The sequence below is a fragment of the Phoxinus phoxinus genome, assembly GCF_949152265.1.
Source record: "Phoxinus phoxinus genome assembly, chromosome: 19".
NCBI classification, from domain to species: Eukaryota; Metazoa; Chordata; class Actinopteri; order Cypriniformes; family Leuciscidae; genus Phoxinus; species Phoxinus phoxinus.
The window spans coordinates 20,858,985-20,873,170 of record NC_136894.1 but is presented as its reverse complement, the minus strand read 5'-3'; the positions used below and the strand labels follow the sequence as shown (position 1 = coordinate 20,873,170).

The 14,186-nt window shown below is 36.4% G+C and overlaps 1 protein-coding gene across 1 annotated transcript; it reads right to left on the bottom strand.

Moving 5' to 3' along the window:
• Positions 1–3,041, bottom strand: LOC306987280 (cholecystokinin-like). Its single transcript, XM_079591389.1, has 3 exons — positions 2,993–3,041; positions 2,078–2,328; positions 1–184 (listed from the first exon to the last, which is right to left on the bottom strand). Exons 2-3 carry the CDS (start codon positions 2,325–2,327, stop codon positions 57–59), a joined length of 378 nt encoding a protein of 125 aa, XP_079447515.1. The 5' UTR covers position 2,328; positions 2,993–3,041; the 3' UTR covers positions 1–56.
• Between the last annotated feature and the right edge of the window lie 11,145 nt (positions 3,042–14,186).

Below are 14,186 nucleotides of genomic sequence, written 5' to 3'. Positions count from 1 at the left end.
TAGTAATAAATATACTCTTTATTTGTAGATGAGGAACCAGATGATATTTATGGATTTTATGATGAGTATTCATACTCCTCAGCACTCCGGCGGCCAAAATCCATCCAGCCCACATAATCCCGATCTTTTATCCGATGGTTACTGTTTGCTCTGTTGTTCATGGAGGAGTTGCGACGAACAGAGCCTAGGAGAGAAAGAAAGAAATGATCTTAAATATATAACTAGTAAAGTGACATGATATATCAAGACAAGTTAAAGAGTTAATGAATAGAAAAAGGTGGTATATATATATATATATATATATATATATATATATAGTTGCTTTCTCATCTCATGTCTGGATCTAGTTCCACTCAAATACCTATACTAAGGCTACTATACAATAATTTTTCTGCCCATCTATCTAATATAGACACTGCTTTCTAACATAACACTAAGAACAATTTTCTAAATGGCAAACTATCAAAAAAGTTGAACTGTGCCCAGATTTCTGACACCCATTTGAACATAATTTTTATTTAAGTCAGCGATTAATAATGTTAATGGCGAACAAACAGTTCAGTGCTGTGAGAAGATGGGAACCTTTTTGTGACTGTGTCAAAGTGGAATTTAAATAGTCAATGTTCTCTTGGCCTGCTATGAACTGTAGTAGTTGCAGAGCAACAATTCATTTGAATAGTATTTGTAAAAGAACATTGTTTTCCAGAGTGGCATGCTCCTGTGTGTGGCAATGTTTCAGCTACATACAGCATGTTAAGTGTCATTCACTCTGTTGTTAGGGGTGTGATGGGTTTGCAACAGATGGGAGACTTTTAACACACTACATACTATAATTTTGTTGAAGTTTGTACAAGTTGTAGACTTGTTTTGACATGCTGACATGTGTGAAACTTGCACCTCCTACTCACAATTATAAAAAAAAAAAAAAGAGAGAGAGAGACAGCTGACCTTATTGAGAAACTAAGCGCATGCAGAAACTAGGGATGTTATAATGGGATCAATTAGTTTCCAGTACTAACACACACACACACACACACACACACACACACACACACACACACACACACACACACACACACACACACACACACACACTTTTCTATCGTTATATAGACTTTACATTTTTTGTATACTCGGCTAATGATATTATCTGATATTAAATCTAACCCTTACAGAAAACCATTTTTAAACAATACTGTTTATTAAGCTGTATTCCTCTCGGAGACCGTTGAAGTTTTGGTCACTTCACTGTATGAAAAATCTGATTTATATACAAACATACATAACAGGCACTGTTAACAATTAAATGTTTAATAAAAAATAAAAATTCCTCACTGCACTTACATGTTCAGAGGTACAATTCCCCGTTCCTGCATTTAGGAATCATAATAGTTATACCCTTAGAAGAGGTTACACCCTAAAGAATGGTTATGCAACTTAATGGTGCACACCTGACCCAAAAACATCCACCCCATGTACACCTCGGGCATAAACATGCTTCACTCGGCTGTGTTTATGTTTATCAATGCCAAGCAACGCTAACCTGGAGCTACTGTATAGTGCGTGACAAAGTTTTTTCTTTCATAACACGGAAACCTGTAATTTCATGTAATGATTTTATCTGCTTGTTTGTTATTTTTCCTTTTGCTTGTTGTTGAACATGACACATTTTTTAAAAAATTGAACATGACTTGCTCTAAATGTGTTTAAACCTTTTCTTTTTTTTATTGTGTTGAATTTGTGTATCTTGTGTGCATGTTAAGTGTTAAAGAAGAATCCAATTTGTATTGTAAGTTTTTTTTAAACACTTGTATACTGTAAAAGGACTAAACAAAATCTAAACTCATGGCTAGTTTTCAAATGTCCTGAATGAAGGAAAAAAAAAAAAACTGTGTTCATACACAAGGACATACATTGAGCAGAAAATGTCCTAGTGTGTCTACTGTGCAGAACATTAAGCATTTGTTGAAGCTATTTTTATTCTTTAAGACAATTGTGTCTTCAGACTTCCTGTCATTGAGGAACATTGTGTATTCTTCTGAGACGTCATGTGTTTGGCCGTTGAAGTGTCTCTCACCTTTTTTAGAGATGAGTTTGGCCAGCAGTTCGCTGAGGTTGGCACGGGTGTCTGGGTCTGTGTCGCCTGCTGGCTGCTGTTTGAGGGTGAGGCTGGTGGAGCGGACGACCCGGTGGTGCCCGCTTAAACTGGTCTCCACCTGCGAGGGGAGAGGGCTATCATCAGAGTCAGGGGAAGAGGAGCGGGGCCGACCCAAACAGGAGGTGGAAAGCGCAGCCAGGATCACACACACACACACCCCGCTGTTCATCCTGCAAATGTGAACGAGAGGAGGAGAGAGAGGCAAACATGTTAAAAGAAATCCCTTTAGTAAGACTGTGATTCTGTTCATATTACCATAATTTTTTTTTCAATGTGTTTTTCATTTATTATTGTTAATATTAACTGTATGTGCTTATTTTTTGGTCTTACTGCTATAATTTTTTTATTTCTATTTTTTCTAAATACAATTCTTAAATTACATTGGTATTTAATTTCAGTTGTTTATTTTGTGTTTTTTTGGTTTTCTAGAAGAAAAGTTAATTTAACCTTAAATTTGATTATCAAATGTATTAGGCTGCAAGAGAAAATAACAGGGAAAATACAGTTATTTGATGTAACAAATTGCTATTGTAGCTATTATTAAGACAAAGAGAAAAAAAGACAGTTTTTAAAGACACAAAAGTTATCAAGCACCGTTTTACGATAGTTGCCATCTGTTATTCTAATATTAAATTTTTCTATAAATATTAATATTTTCATCAAACAATGAATAAATAAAATATTGAATCCTTGTGTGAGGATAGATAGATAGATAGATAGATAGATAGATAGATAGATAGATAGATAGATAGATAGATAGATAGATAGATAGATAGATAGATAGATAGATAGATAGATAGATAGATAGATAGATAGATAGATAGGATCTCTTACCTTATTCTGTTTTGTGAGCTTGGAGGAGAATGAAAGTGTATTCTCAGGAAGGAGGGAGAGAGGCACTTATATACCCAGCTGTGACGTGCACACACACGCACACAAATGCATTCACACACACTAACACAGACATGCACGCACATAGAAAGTGTTTAAGCATATACATATTTACTACATTCTATTTTTGAGTCCGCTTTTTCTTAAAATTAAAGAAATTGTTCTACAAAAAACAGGGAGGGGGGGGGGGGGGGTAGTTTTAATTATTGAATTATTCTATTTAAACTTTTTAAATTGTCTTTCATTCTGAATTTGATGATAGTTTAATTTAAAGTCAATTATACAAACATAGACAGTGAGAGTTGTCTGGCTTTTTGGTGATCTGGGCGGAAAAAAACAAACGCAATTTGAAAGCCATATTTATTTAAGTGTTAGATCTGCCCATTTCAGTCCTTGTATTTCCTGTGTAAGTGAGTGGAAACCATTATGGCACCAGTCCATGCACCTGTACTCTCTGGATGCCCAGGTGTGAGCCAAAGTAGACAAGTGCAAGTCTGAATGTAATTGTCGATGGAACGTTTTCTGAGTCATTGATAAAAACTGCTGCTGGTGTCTTTAGACAGACTTTATATAACTCTTTATATAACTTACAGCTTCATGTATATATAACTTTCTGGAAGTGTTTCAGCACAGGTTCTTTTTACAAGGATTACGTAGTAAACACTATGTGCCAATACCTGTCTCAAGGCCATTTTCTTTTTAGTTTGCTATGTCTTTTTTCCTTTCTCCTTTCATTGAAGTAATTCTTCTATGACTTCTTTCTTTATCTTCTGCCGTCACACTGCCTTTTATAAAGCCAACTGCATAGAATGGAGACTGTGGTGTTGGACAAGAAAATCAAGCAGATTCATTTTGAGATAACCTGGTCAATCAGCCATAATCGATCACAATTGATTCCTTAATTTGCATAGTAATGGGAAGATAAGACACAATAGAGAAGTTATAATGGTCTTTATGAGCTCTAGCAGTATTTCCTATGTGAACTTAAAGGTATAGTTCACCTAAAAATAAAAATGGGATAATTATTTACTCATCCTCACGTTGTTCCTTTCTGAAGAATATCCTGGTTTCAGGATTTATGCGAATCAAGCTGTCGAGTTCCAAAATATCTAATATTCCAAAAAATATCTAATATTCTTACATAATATAGAAAAGTGTGGCCAAAAAGCCTGAGAAAAAAACATTGCGCAATACATTTCTCCTGTCATTCATCTTATTCGTGCCTGCTAACCTTTTGTTGTGCAGGGCCCAACGCTGAGGATTTTTTTTCTTCTGGGCAGTGGTTCAAATTTTCACTTGCCCTTTCAAAATTTTCACTGACCCCTCCACAAACAAGTAATAAATAAAATTGGCCCAGTTATCATCTTCATTGTTTTTTTTATTTTGACTCTTAATAAATAAGGTTGTGACACCATGTTTTCAGGTAAGTTTAACAGTAATTTGAAGGTAGAAAAAAAGAATAATCAAATGTAAAAATGGCACTGCATAGTCTTAATTAAATATAGAGTCATCCTTATTGAAGTTACAAAAGTTATTCAGTCAAGAGCAGTGTTTTTTCGGTGTCCTTTGTTGTTTGATTAACATTAAACAAAGACATCAGCAGGTTTATTAAGTCAAGTCAAGTCAAGTTTTATTTCTAGAGCACAAGTTTAACAACCGTAGTTGATCCAAAGTGCTTTACTAAGGTTTGCGCTAGTCAATTTACTAATAGTTGCAGCAGTATTTACCGCCTCCAAAAAAGTTTGTCTTAAACCAGACGCTAATTTGCACTGTTCTTGGAAGATTGCGTTGGTCATTATGGAAGTGATCTGTGTTTGTTAATTTGCGCATCGCCAATAAATCAATGCAAATGATGCAATGCGGCAGCATTGGCCCGATCGGCCAAGTGACATCGACTGAACTGTCCTGCACGAGCGACGTTTAAGCTGCGACTGGGCCATTGGGCAGTCCTTATTGTTGAGCCCTGAACTTTGTGTATCTTTTTTTACAGCTTTTATTATAAGTTCACATGGGTTACTTTAATTTGTTTTCACAGAAAACAGCTGTGAATAAATATAACTGCGTCTGTCCACCTGTCTCTCCTTCATTCTTTCTCTTTCTCTCCATTAATCTCTCCCTCTCACGGTTATCAGGGTGCAAAATTTGCGTGGTTGGTGTGGGAACACTTGTGTGGGAGGTGCTGTGAAGCATGAGAATTGATTGGCTGGCGTGTGGGAGGTGTTTGTGTGATTTTAGCCCGTTGTAGTGTGAAGGCAACCTGCACTTCAATTTGCTTGACTTCTTTACAGGTGTGAAGCAACCTGTGCACACATGAGCACCACTTGCAACCTGTGTTTCATGAGACGATTATTAGCACTCTATGTTTATCAAGACTACTGACCTTTAGTCCACCATGCACTTTAAACGTTCATCACCTTACATATTTATGAGTCGAAATCTGCTTAGGGGTAATAATGGACCGACAGTATTAAAAAGTGACTTTTGACTATTATTTACAACAGGATTTGCATTTTCATGGGTTTAAATAAAACATTTTTGTTATTTGAGACAAGAAAATAACTTTGTGCAATCAAAACCACTCCTTTCCTGGTAAAAAATTGACTTGATTTTCAAAAGTCTACAAATTTACAAAAGCTGACGATCCAAACATGTCAGTCTGTATTCATCCAATTTGACTCTCATATGCTGATGTAATTTTGATTGCAAGTATACCATTAAAAAGATTGGGCTAAGAATTTTTGTAAAGAAATTGTTCATTTTATTTACCAAAGATCATGATCAAATGTTTTGAAACTAATCAAAATGACACATTTATAATTAACAGATTATTTCTGTTTTAAATCAATTCGGATCTTTTGAACTTTCTATTCATCAAAAAAGTATTACAGTTTCCACAAAAATGTTAAGCAGCACAACTTTTTTTGAAAGACCCAAGACATGAAAACTGGAGTAATAGTTGGTAAAAAAATAAAAAAATAAATCACTGAATTACATTACAAAAAACATTAAAATGGAAAACAGTTATTTTAAATTGTAATAATATTTCCCAATATTACAGTTTTTACTGTAGGCTATATTTGAACAAATAAATAAATGTAAAAAAAAAAAAAACACTTGGCAAAAAGTTTTGCCATTATCAGTCATGTCAAACTCATTACTTCAATCTCACTCCAAACGGTCTTGGTTGAAACAATTACTCGCAGTCCTTGCAGAAATCCTGCCTGTCACATTAACTGATGCTCATCATGTTTTATTCTGATTGGTGTCTGTCATGACAGGGTCAAATCTAAATCGAGGGCCAGGAGGTTAAATGGCAGATGTAATTGTGCTCACCTCACATGTCTTCTGGAAAGAAATGAACCCAGCGCCATTACCAAAAATCATTCCAGAGTAATTGAGGATGACCTATGTAAATCTATGCTTCTTACAAGACGGCCAAACTTTTCTCTGCATGAATGAGTAATTTAAAGCTGTTTCTCCTTTTGCTGCTGCCCCTCCCTCTGTCTATAATTACATGCGGGGGGCATGTCAATTAATGAGACTTAATTACCACATTTCAGTCCAGAAAAGACTGAGTAAAATGTCCATGTTACTTCCAGATGTTAGCTGGAATTAGAGGAGACCAAGCAGAACTGGCAGACTTGTGTCTTGTGCAAGACTTTATGAAAAAAAAAAAAAATTGTAGCTCATATCTGTTGGATCATATCTGTTGGATATCTGTCAACATGGATAGTGTAGTGGAGTGCCCTCCTAAATGTTAAATTCACTTCTAGCTGATCAGATTTAACATGTGTACAGTCATACCTTTTTAGCAGAAATTGACCAAAATATTGTGCACTCTCAATAAAGCTGTCCAATCAAATACTCTGTAGGGAAAGTCACTCCCTCAATTCCATCTACTTCTGACTAGCATTAGCAATTAGCAAATAATGTCAAATGAAAAGTTTTTTAGATTTAGTTTATGACAAGTCCTTTGATATCCTAGGAAAGAAATGCTCCTCAAGCTATTGTTGGGCACTTAATGTTTTTAAGTGAGTGCAAAGGACTCACTTAATCAATGAACAAAAAGAAAGTTATTCATTTTGCAGATGCTTTTATCCAAAACTGTACATTGCATTTGTGGTATAGATAAGTTTGTGTGATCGCTGGGAATTGATCCCTTTACTAAGGCGTCACTAGTGCCACATTCATCTACAGCAACTGTCAAGTAGCTGAAGAATCAAGGTAAAAAATAGAACAGTGTGACAATAAAACTCACACACTGCCAGACGTCACAGTGATAAACCATGTGTCCTTTGGTAAACACTAAATAATTCACAACTAAATGAATGCATGTTTTTATTTGCAAGTCTCTTTCACCTTTACAATACCACTGTGATTTGAATGAAAGAAAATTACAATTTTATTCAAGGACCCTGTAGATTCCTTGATCATAATGATACTTCATCCCAGCTAACTGGGAACATTTCCATAGTTTTTACTAATGTTCTTTAAAATGTAATGTTCATGGAAGGACCTTCAGTACTTGATGAATGTTCTTGTAATGTTGAGAGAAAATGTAGCCTAGAAATCTAGACGCACCCTAGCGGCAGCAAAATTTATTTTGCAGCCAGGGCAGTCTAGCAACTGTCCATACCTAGTGATTGGGTCAAGCCAATCACGTCGTGTATAGAGTAGGCGGGGGCGGGCTTAACATATGACGACAGAGTTGCGATGGCTGCCACTTGAAAACAAAGAATGGCGGCTGTGGATGGAGAACAGCGGTCTTTCGAATCGGCTTTGGCCGCGACTCTGGAGGACTTGGAGTTAAGTTTTTCTTTAAGAAAAGAGCAAAGAACGGCACTTAAGTCATTCTTAACAAAGGAAGAAGTGTTCGGAGTTTTGCTGGACCGGATCTTTGCCGCTCAGACTACGTCACCTTCTTCGTTGCTCTGGTTGGTTGTAGCGCTATCCTATTGCGTGCAGAGGGATTTTGAGAGACAACCGTTTATCCCGCCCCTCGGATTAAGCCGCGTCTATGGAGAGTTGCCAGACTAAACATCTTGATGTAAGTCTGGCTTGCCAGGCTAGAGAAAATGTTCATTGAATAACATTCTCGGAATGTCCTTATAATGTTGTTATTTGCTGAATGTTATCATAAAGTTATCATAAAATGTTCTTCTGAGTAACGTTCATGGAACGTCCTTACGATGTAACTTGTACAAGAATGTTCTTGTAATGTTCTCATAACATTGAAAGAAAATTGTCTTTCTATTACTCACAACTAATGGGCATGCGCTCCATTCCACACCATTTTTTAAACCAGACAACCTATAACACTCTAAGGTCTCTCTTTAGCCTGAAGCATCACAAAGCATTTTGTAAAATGACAGTATGACAGTATGAAACAGGTCATATATACAGAACACTAGTGTTGTTGTTTTTTCTAGTGTGTTGTTTTCCATATGTCTTGTTAGATTTGACTTGTGTGTTGTCTAGTTGTATGTTTGTGTTCTTTTCCCCCATTGTTTAAGTTGGTGTTTTTGGTTTAGAAATGCTTTGCTCTTTATGAATCCATGTTTTGGACGGTCTAAGAGACTCTTAGGAAATTTTGTGTATTACTATAGTAAAATGTAAATCTTAAAGTTAAGTCTTATCTGTTATTTTTTGTGATTCAAATATTTAATATACTTTGAAACCTTTACACTCTGGAAAAATGTAAACATGTAACGGTACCATTAACTGTACCATACTTGTGGTATGTGTGGAGGATTTGGAGTGTTTGCAATGTTTGGAGGATTTTTTGCACAACCAAGAAAAAGCTGTCTTAAAACATGGACATTTTGAACATTCAGAAAACATTCAGAAATAAAGTTTTCATAATATTTTCTAAATTAAAGAATAGAATGTTTCTCTCACATAAACCAAGAGAAAAAAACAGTCTTGAAGGTCATGAACAGATTGAATTTAGGCTTTTATTCACATATAAACATTGATCAGCGAACACAAAAGCTCAACCGTACTTGTTCGACATGCGAGAACAAACTTCATTGGCTCTTGCGAAAGCTCAAACATGCTGCGTAATACACGAGCATGAACCTCATTGGTTCAAACATGCTTGAGCTTACATTTACCATAACTGATGTGCGTGAATAAAAGCCTAAATTCAATCTCTTCATCATATAAGGTAATCGTGTCTCTTCAATTTGCACTAAACTGCTCAATTCATACGTATTTAAATGTAAAACATTTTTACAAAATCTTTATACAAATTTTGAAGCATTAAAGAGGTAGTTATGTAGACTGTCAATGGAGAGACAGAAATCTCCCAGATTTCATTAAAAATATCTTAATTTGTGCTCCGAAGATGAACAAAAGTCTTACAGGTTTGGAAAGACAGAATTAAATAATGACAGAATTTTCATTTTTGGGTGAACTAACCCTTTAATACATAAAAATTTGGACATTTTGAACATTTAGAAATATGGTTTTCATAACTTAATGGGAATGTTAGCGAAACATTCTAAAACATATTTTGTTAGCTGGTGTAGCAGCTGTGCTTCATTCAGCTGTGACTTTTAAATGTTTAAAGTGCATGCTTATGATGAAATCGGCATTGTTAAGGGGAACAAAATATCTTATTGTCACTTTTGTCTCAAATCAACAGTTTGATCCAATGGGAATGCCCCAGTAAAATGATGCTAGTGTAATTATCTTTGTGTTGGGTGCTGTATAAGAAATGGCATCCATTTTCCAGTGTTTGGTTGTATGATTTACCTCTAGCTTGGCCAATAACACTTGAAGCAGGATGAATTAGGACTGAAGTGCCAGCTGGGTTGTGCTGAAAGAGGCACCTGTCCTCCTCCTCATCGACATTGCAAAGAGCAAGGTAACGAGAGGACAGATTGACAATTATCAAATCGGGTCCCTGCGAGGCTGCTTGAATGTATCTGCTGTATTTTTGGTAAGCAGAGTATTGACTCTGTGGGGATATCATTTTATCTTTACTAATTGAAGTTAATATTAATAGACAAACTGCAACAACTAATTAAATATATTTTCTTACATTTTCTTACATAATCTATTTCTTACATACAGTACGTCTATTTTGGACCATCTTATAAAGAACTACACTCTAAAAAATGCTGGGTTGTTTCAACCCAATTTTGGGTAAAATATGGACAAACCCAAACGTTGGGTTAAAAATGTAATGTAAAAATTTAACCCAACGTTTGGGTTTGTCCATATTTTACCCAAAATTGGGTTGAAACAACCCAGCATTTTTTAGAGTGTAGCAAAATGTCAAAAAACAGCAATTATGCCTTTAATTCTCAATGCTTTTAAAAGCAGGTTGAACTTCACTGGCCTTTTACAGACTTTTATTTTACTTTCATATGATCTCCCCATGGTTATGTTCCTAATTTGTGCTAGTTTCTATGAGTTGAGTGCAATGACAAAATCTCTACAATGAAAATTACTCTCTTTTTTTTTTACTAGCTAGCTGAGAGGCTGCATGAGTTTGCCTTAGGGGATTCATAAAGTACCCCTATCTATCAATCTATGAATATTTAATAATGCTGAGCTCCACCACCCAAACAAAACACGTTACAGCAGGGGTGTCGAACTCCGTTCCTGGAGGGCCAGAGCCCTGCAGAGTTTAGCTTCAACCCTAATTTTTTTTTAGAACACCTGATCAGCTAATCAAGTCCTTCATGCTAATTTGAAAATTGCAGGTGTGTGTGTGTGTTGAAGCAGGGTTGGGACTAAACTCTGTAGGGCTGTGGCCCTCCAGGAACTGAGTTTGACACCTGTGCGTTACAGGGTTCCCACTTTCTGCAATGTCTGAATATTTATCTATTTATTTATTTTTTCTTTATCCCTTAGCCTATATTTTGTATTGTTAAAACGAAAAACTAAAGGTGCCTCAAATATCCTGTCGGATACTCAATGAACTAAAAAATTTAATCTCAAAGCTCTTTCTCCTATAGTAGGGTTACTGGTGGAACATTGACAATATTTGCGGTTCTTGCTGGAACTTATGGGATCCTTTAAGGACTTTGTATTCAGTTAAGAGGTTCTGGAGTCACCTTTTCATTACCATGAGACCTCGAAGTGCTTTGGGGGAAATTAGAGGAACTCGAATTCTATAAAAGGGTTATTGTAAGATCTTTTAACATTTAAGTGGTTCCTGGAAGATCTCTTATGTTAAAGCCAGCATCTGGAGGAACCCAATGGTTCTGTGAGGCCACGATAAGATTTTTATAATTCTATTATTATTACATTTAATCATTTAGCAGACGCTTTTACCCAAAGCGACTTACAAATGAGGAGAACAATAGAAGCAGTTAGACTAACAATATGACAACAATAGGTAAGTGCTGTGACCCTTCCCAGTTTTAGTCTGACGCAGTATACGTTTATTTATTTATTTATTTTAATTAACAGATATAAAGTAGAAGAGAAGAGAAAAGAAAGAATTAGTATTAATGGATCCAGTATTTATATTTAAGTTTTGTCATGTTTTATGAATTTGCTGTCTCCTTTCTCGTCTTGTGTTGTGTATGCGTGTGGACGTAGTCGCGTCAGCTGCAGCTGATCAGCTGTCTCACTGCTGTCGCCTTGTCTTTGTCAGATCGTTGTGGATGTTCCCCGCATGTTTGTTTCCTGCCTGTCTCCTGTTCCCGCGTGTCTTCCGTGTTCAACACTCCTGGTTCATCACGCGTCAACTTCCTGGTCTCCGGTCTCCGAGTCATCTCGGATGATGTAATCATCATCATCATCTTCACCGGAGAGATCGGGTTGTCCTCAGCGTCCCTGTGCTGCCAAGGGCTTCATACCAAACTTTTGCACACCATCACTCTCCCAGCATCTGACCAGCTCTCAATAAAACTTATCTTTCACTTGCAATTTAATCTTCCGATTATCTTCCTAAGTTTTGGTGCTAAATAGGAAAAGGATCTACCGTCAGCAGTCGATTTTGATATTCTAGGTATTATCAACTGGCCGGAATTTTGAGATCGCAATAGACGTGAAGGACTATAATGCGTTAAGAGCTCGCTCAAGTACTGTGGAGCTAAACCATTTAGTGCTTTGCAAGTAATCAGCAATATTTTAAAATGTATACGATGTTTAATAGGGAGCCAATGCAGTGTTGACAGAACGGGGCTGATATGGTCATACTTCCTGGTTCTGGTAAGAACTCAAGCTGCTGCGTTTTGAACTAGCTGTAGTTTGTTTATTAAGCGTGCAGGGCAACCACCCAGTAGAGCATTACAATAATCTAGCCTTTGAGGTCATGAACGCATGAACTAATTGTTACGCATTTGTCAATGAGAGCATATGGCGTAATTTAGATATATTTTTAAGATGGAAAAATGCGATTTTACAGATACTAGACACGTGACTTTCAAATGAAAGATTGGTATCAAAGAGCACACCCAGGTTCCTAACCGACGACAAAGACTTAACAGAGAAGCCATCAAGTGTTACGCCGGTTTCACACTGCATGCGCTAGAAGAGCGTCAGCAGCGCATAAGCAGTGCGTACAGTGAGCGGAAGCAGGACACGCGCGTTTTGCTTCCACACTGACAGCGTTTGACACGCGAAACTGAACCGCGGCGTGTGTAGCTACAGACAGAGTAACCTACTCTATAATGGGTAATTTAATAAATTTGTTGTTTCTTGGAGAAAGGTTTTCTTCGTTTAAACTTGTCAAAAAAAACTTAAAAACTTAACATCTGCACCAAGAGCCACTGCATGCCTTTTCCTTTGCCTGTGAGTCTTTATAAAGTATGTTTCTTGGATCATAAATAATTTAACGTTTCTCAACCTCCACAATGAGACGAGTGTCGTCCATAGTTATATTTTCAGGTGCACTCGACCACACCTGACACCATGTGCTTTTATTTGATTGTCAGCATGACATCCTTATGGCAATATATATATATATATATATATATATATATATATATATATATAATATGTGTGTATGTATGTATGTGTGTGTATATACATACATATATTAAATTAATCTGTAAACTGGCAGTATACATCGATTAAACTTGTTTTTGTAGTTTGGTCAACAATTTTGTTTTGGACATTTAATTTTAAATTGATGAAGGTAATTTGATTGACTGTTTAAAACACAAGAGATCTCATCAATGTGCTTTTTGGGTGAAACTGCTGTGTGTTTTGGCCATGGAAAATGCATGGTCACTTTAATTCAGCGTAAGCGGCGCGTTAAAAATAGACTGGGCGCCGAAACTATCGCGGCACTGCTGTTCCTGCTCTGCTCCTGCTACGCGCTGCCGCGCCGCTTCTGCGTGCGGTGTGAAAGCATTCATTGAATAACATGGACGCCGAAAAAAATACGCGCAGCTCACGCGCCGCTGACGCTTGCGGTGTGAAACCGGCGTTAGACAGTATTCTAGGTTATTATGTGTGGAAGTTTTTTGTCCAATTATTAGAATCTCTGTTTTTTAAGAATTTAGTATTAGGAAATTACTAGTCTTCCAATTTTTTATATCAGCTATGCATTCCGTTAATTTTGTGAATTGGTTCTGAAGAAATATACAACTGAGTATCATCGGCATAACAGTGAAAGCTAATTCCAAGTTTCATAATGATATCTCCTAATGCATGTACAGAGTGAACAGTAGCAGTCCTAGTACTGAGCCTTGTGGTTCTCTATACTGAATTTGTGATCGATAAGACATCTCTTCATTTACTGCTAGAAACTGATAACGGTCAGATAAGTATGATTTAAACCATGCTAGTGCAATTCGACTAATGCCAACATAATGTTCAAGTCTATTTAAAAGAATGTTGTGGTCAATAGTGTCAAATGCAGCACTAAGATCGAGTAACACTAATAGAGAGATACAACCACGATCTGATGATAAGAGCAAATCATTTGTGACTCTGACTACTATGTACTATATCTCGGTACTATGGTACGGTCTAAATCCGGACTGAAAATCCTTGCAGATATAATTTCTTTCTAGAAAGGAACATAGTTGTGAGAATACTGCTTTTTCTAGTATCTTTGACAGAAAAGGCAGATTCGAGATCGGCCTGTAATTTACTAATTTTGTATGATCAAGTTGCATTTTTTTAACAAGTGGTTTAATCATAGCCAGCTTAAAGGTTTTTGGTATGT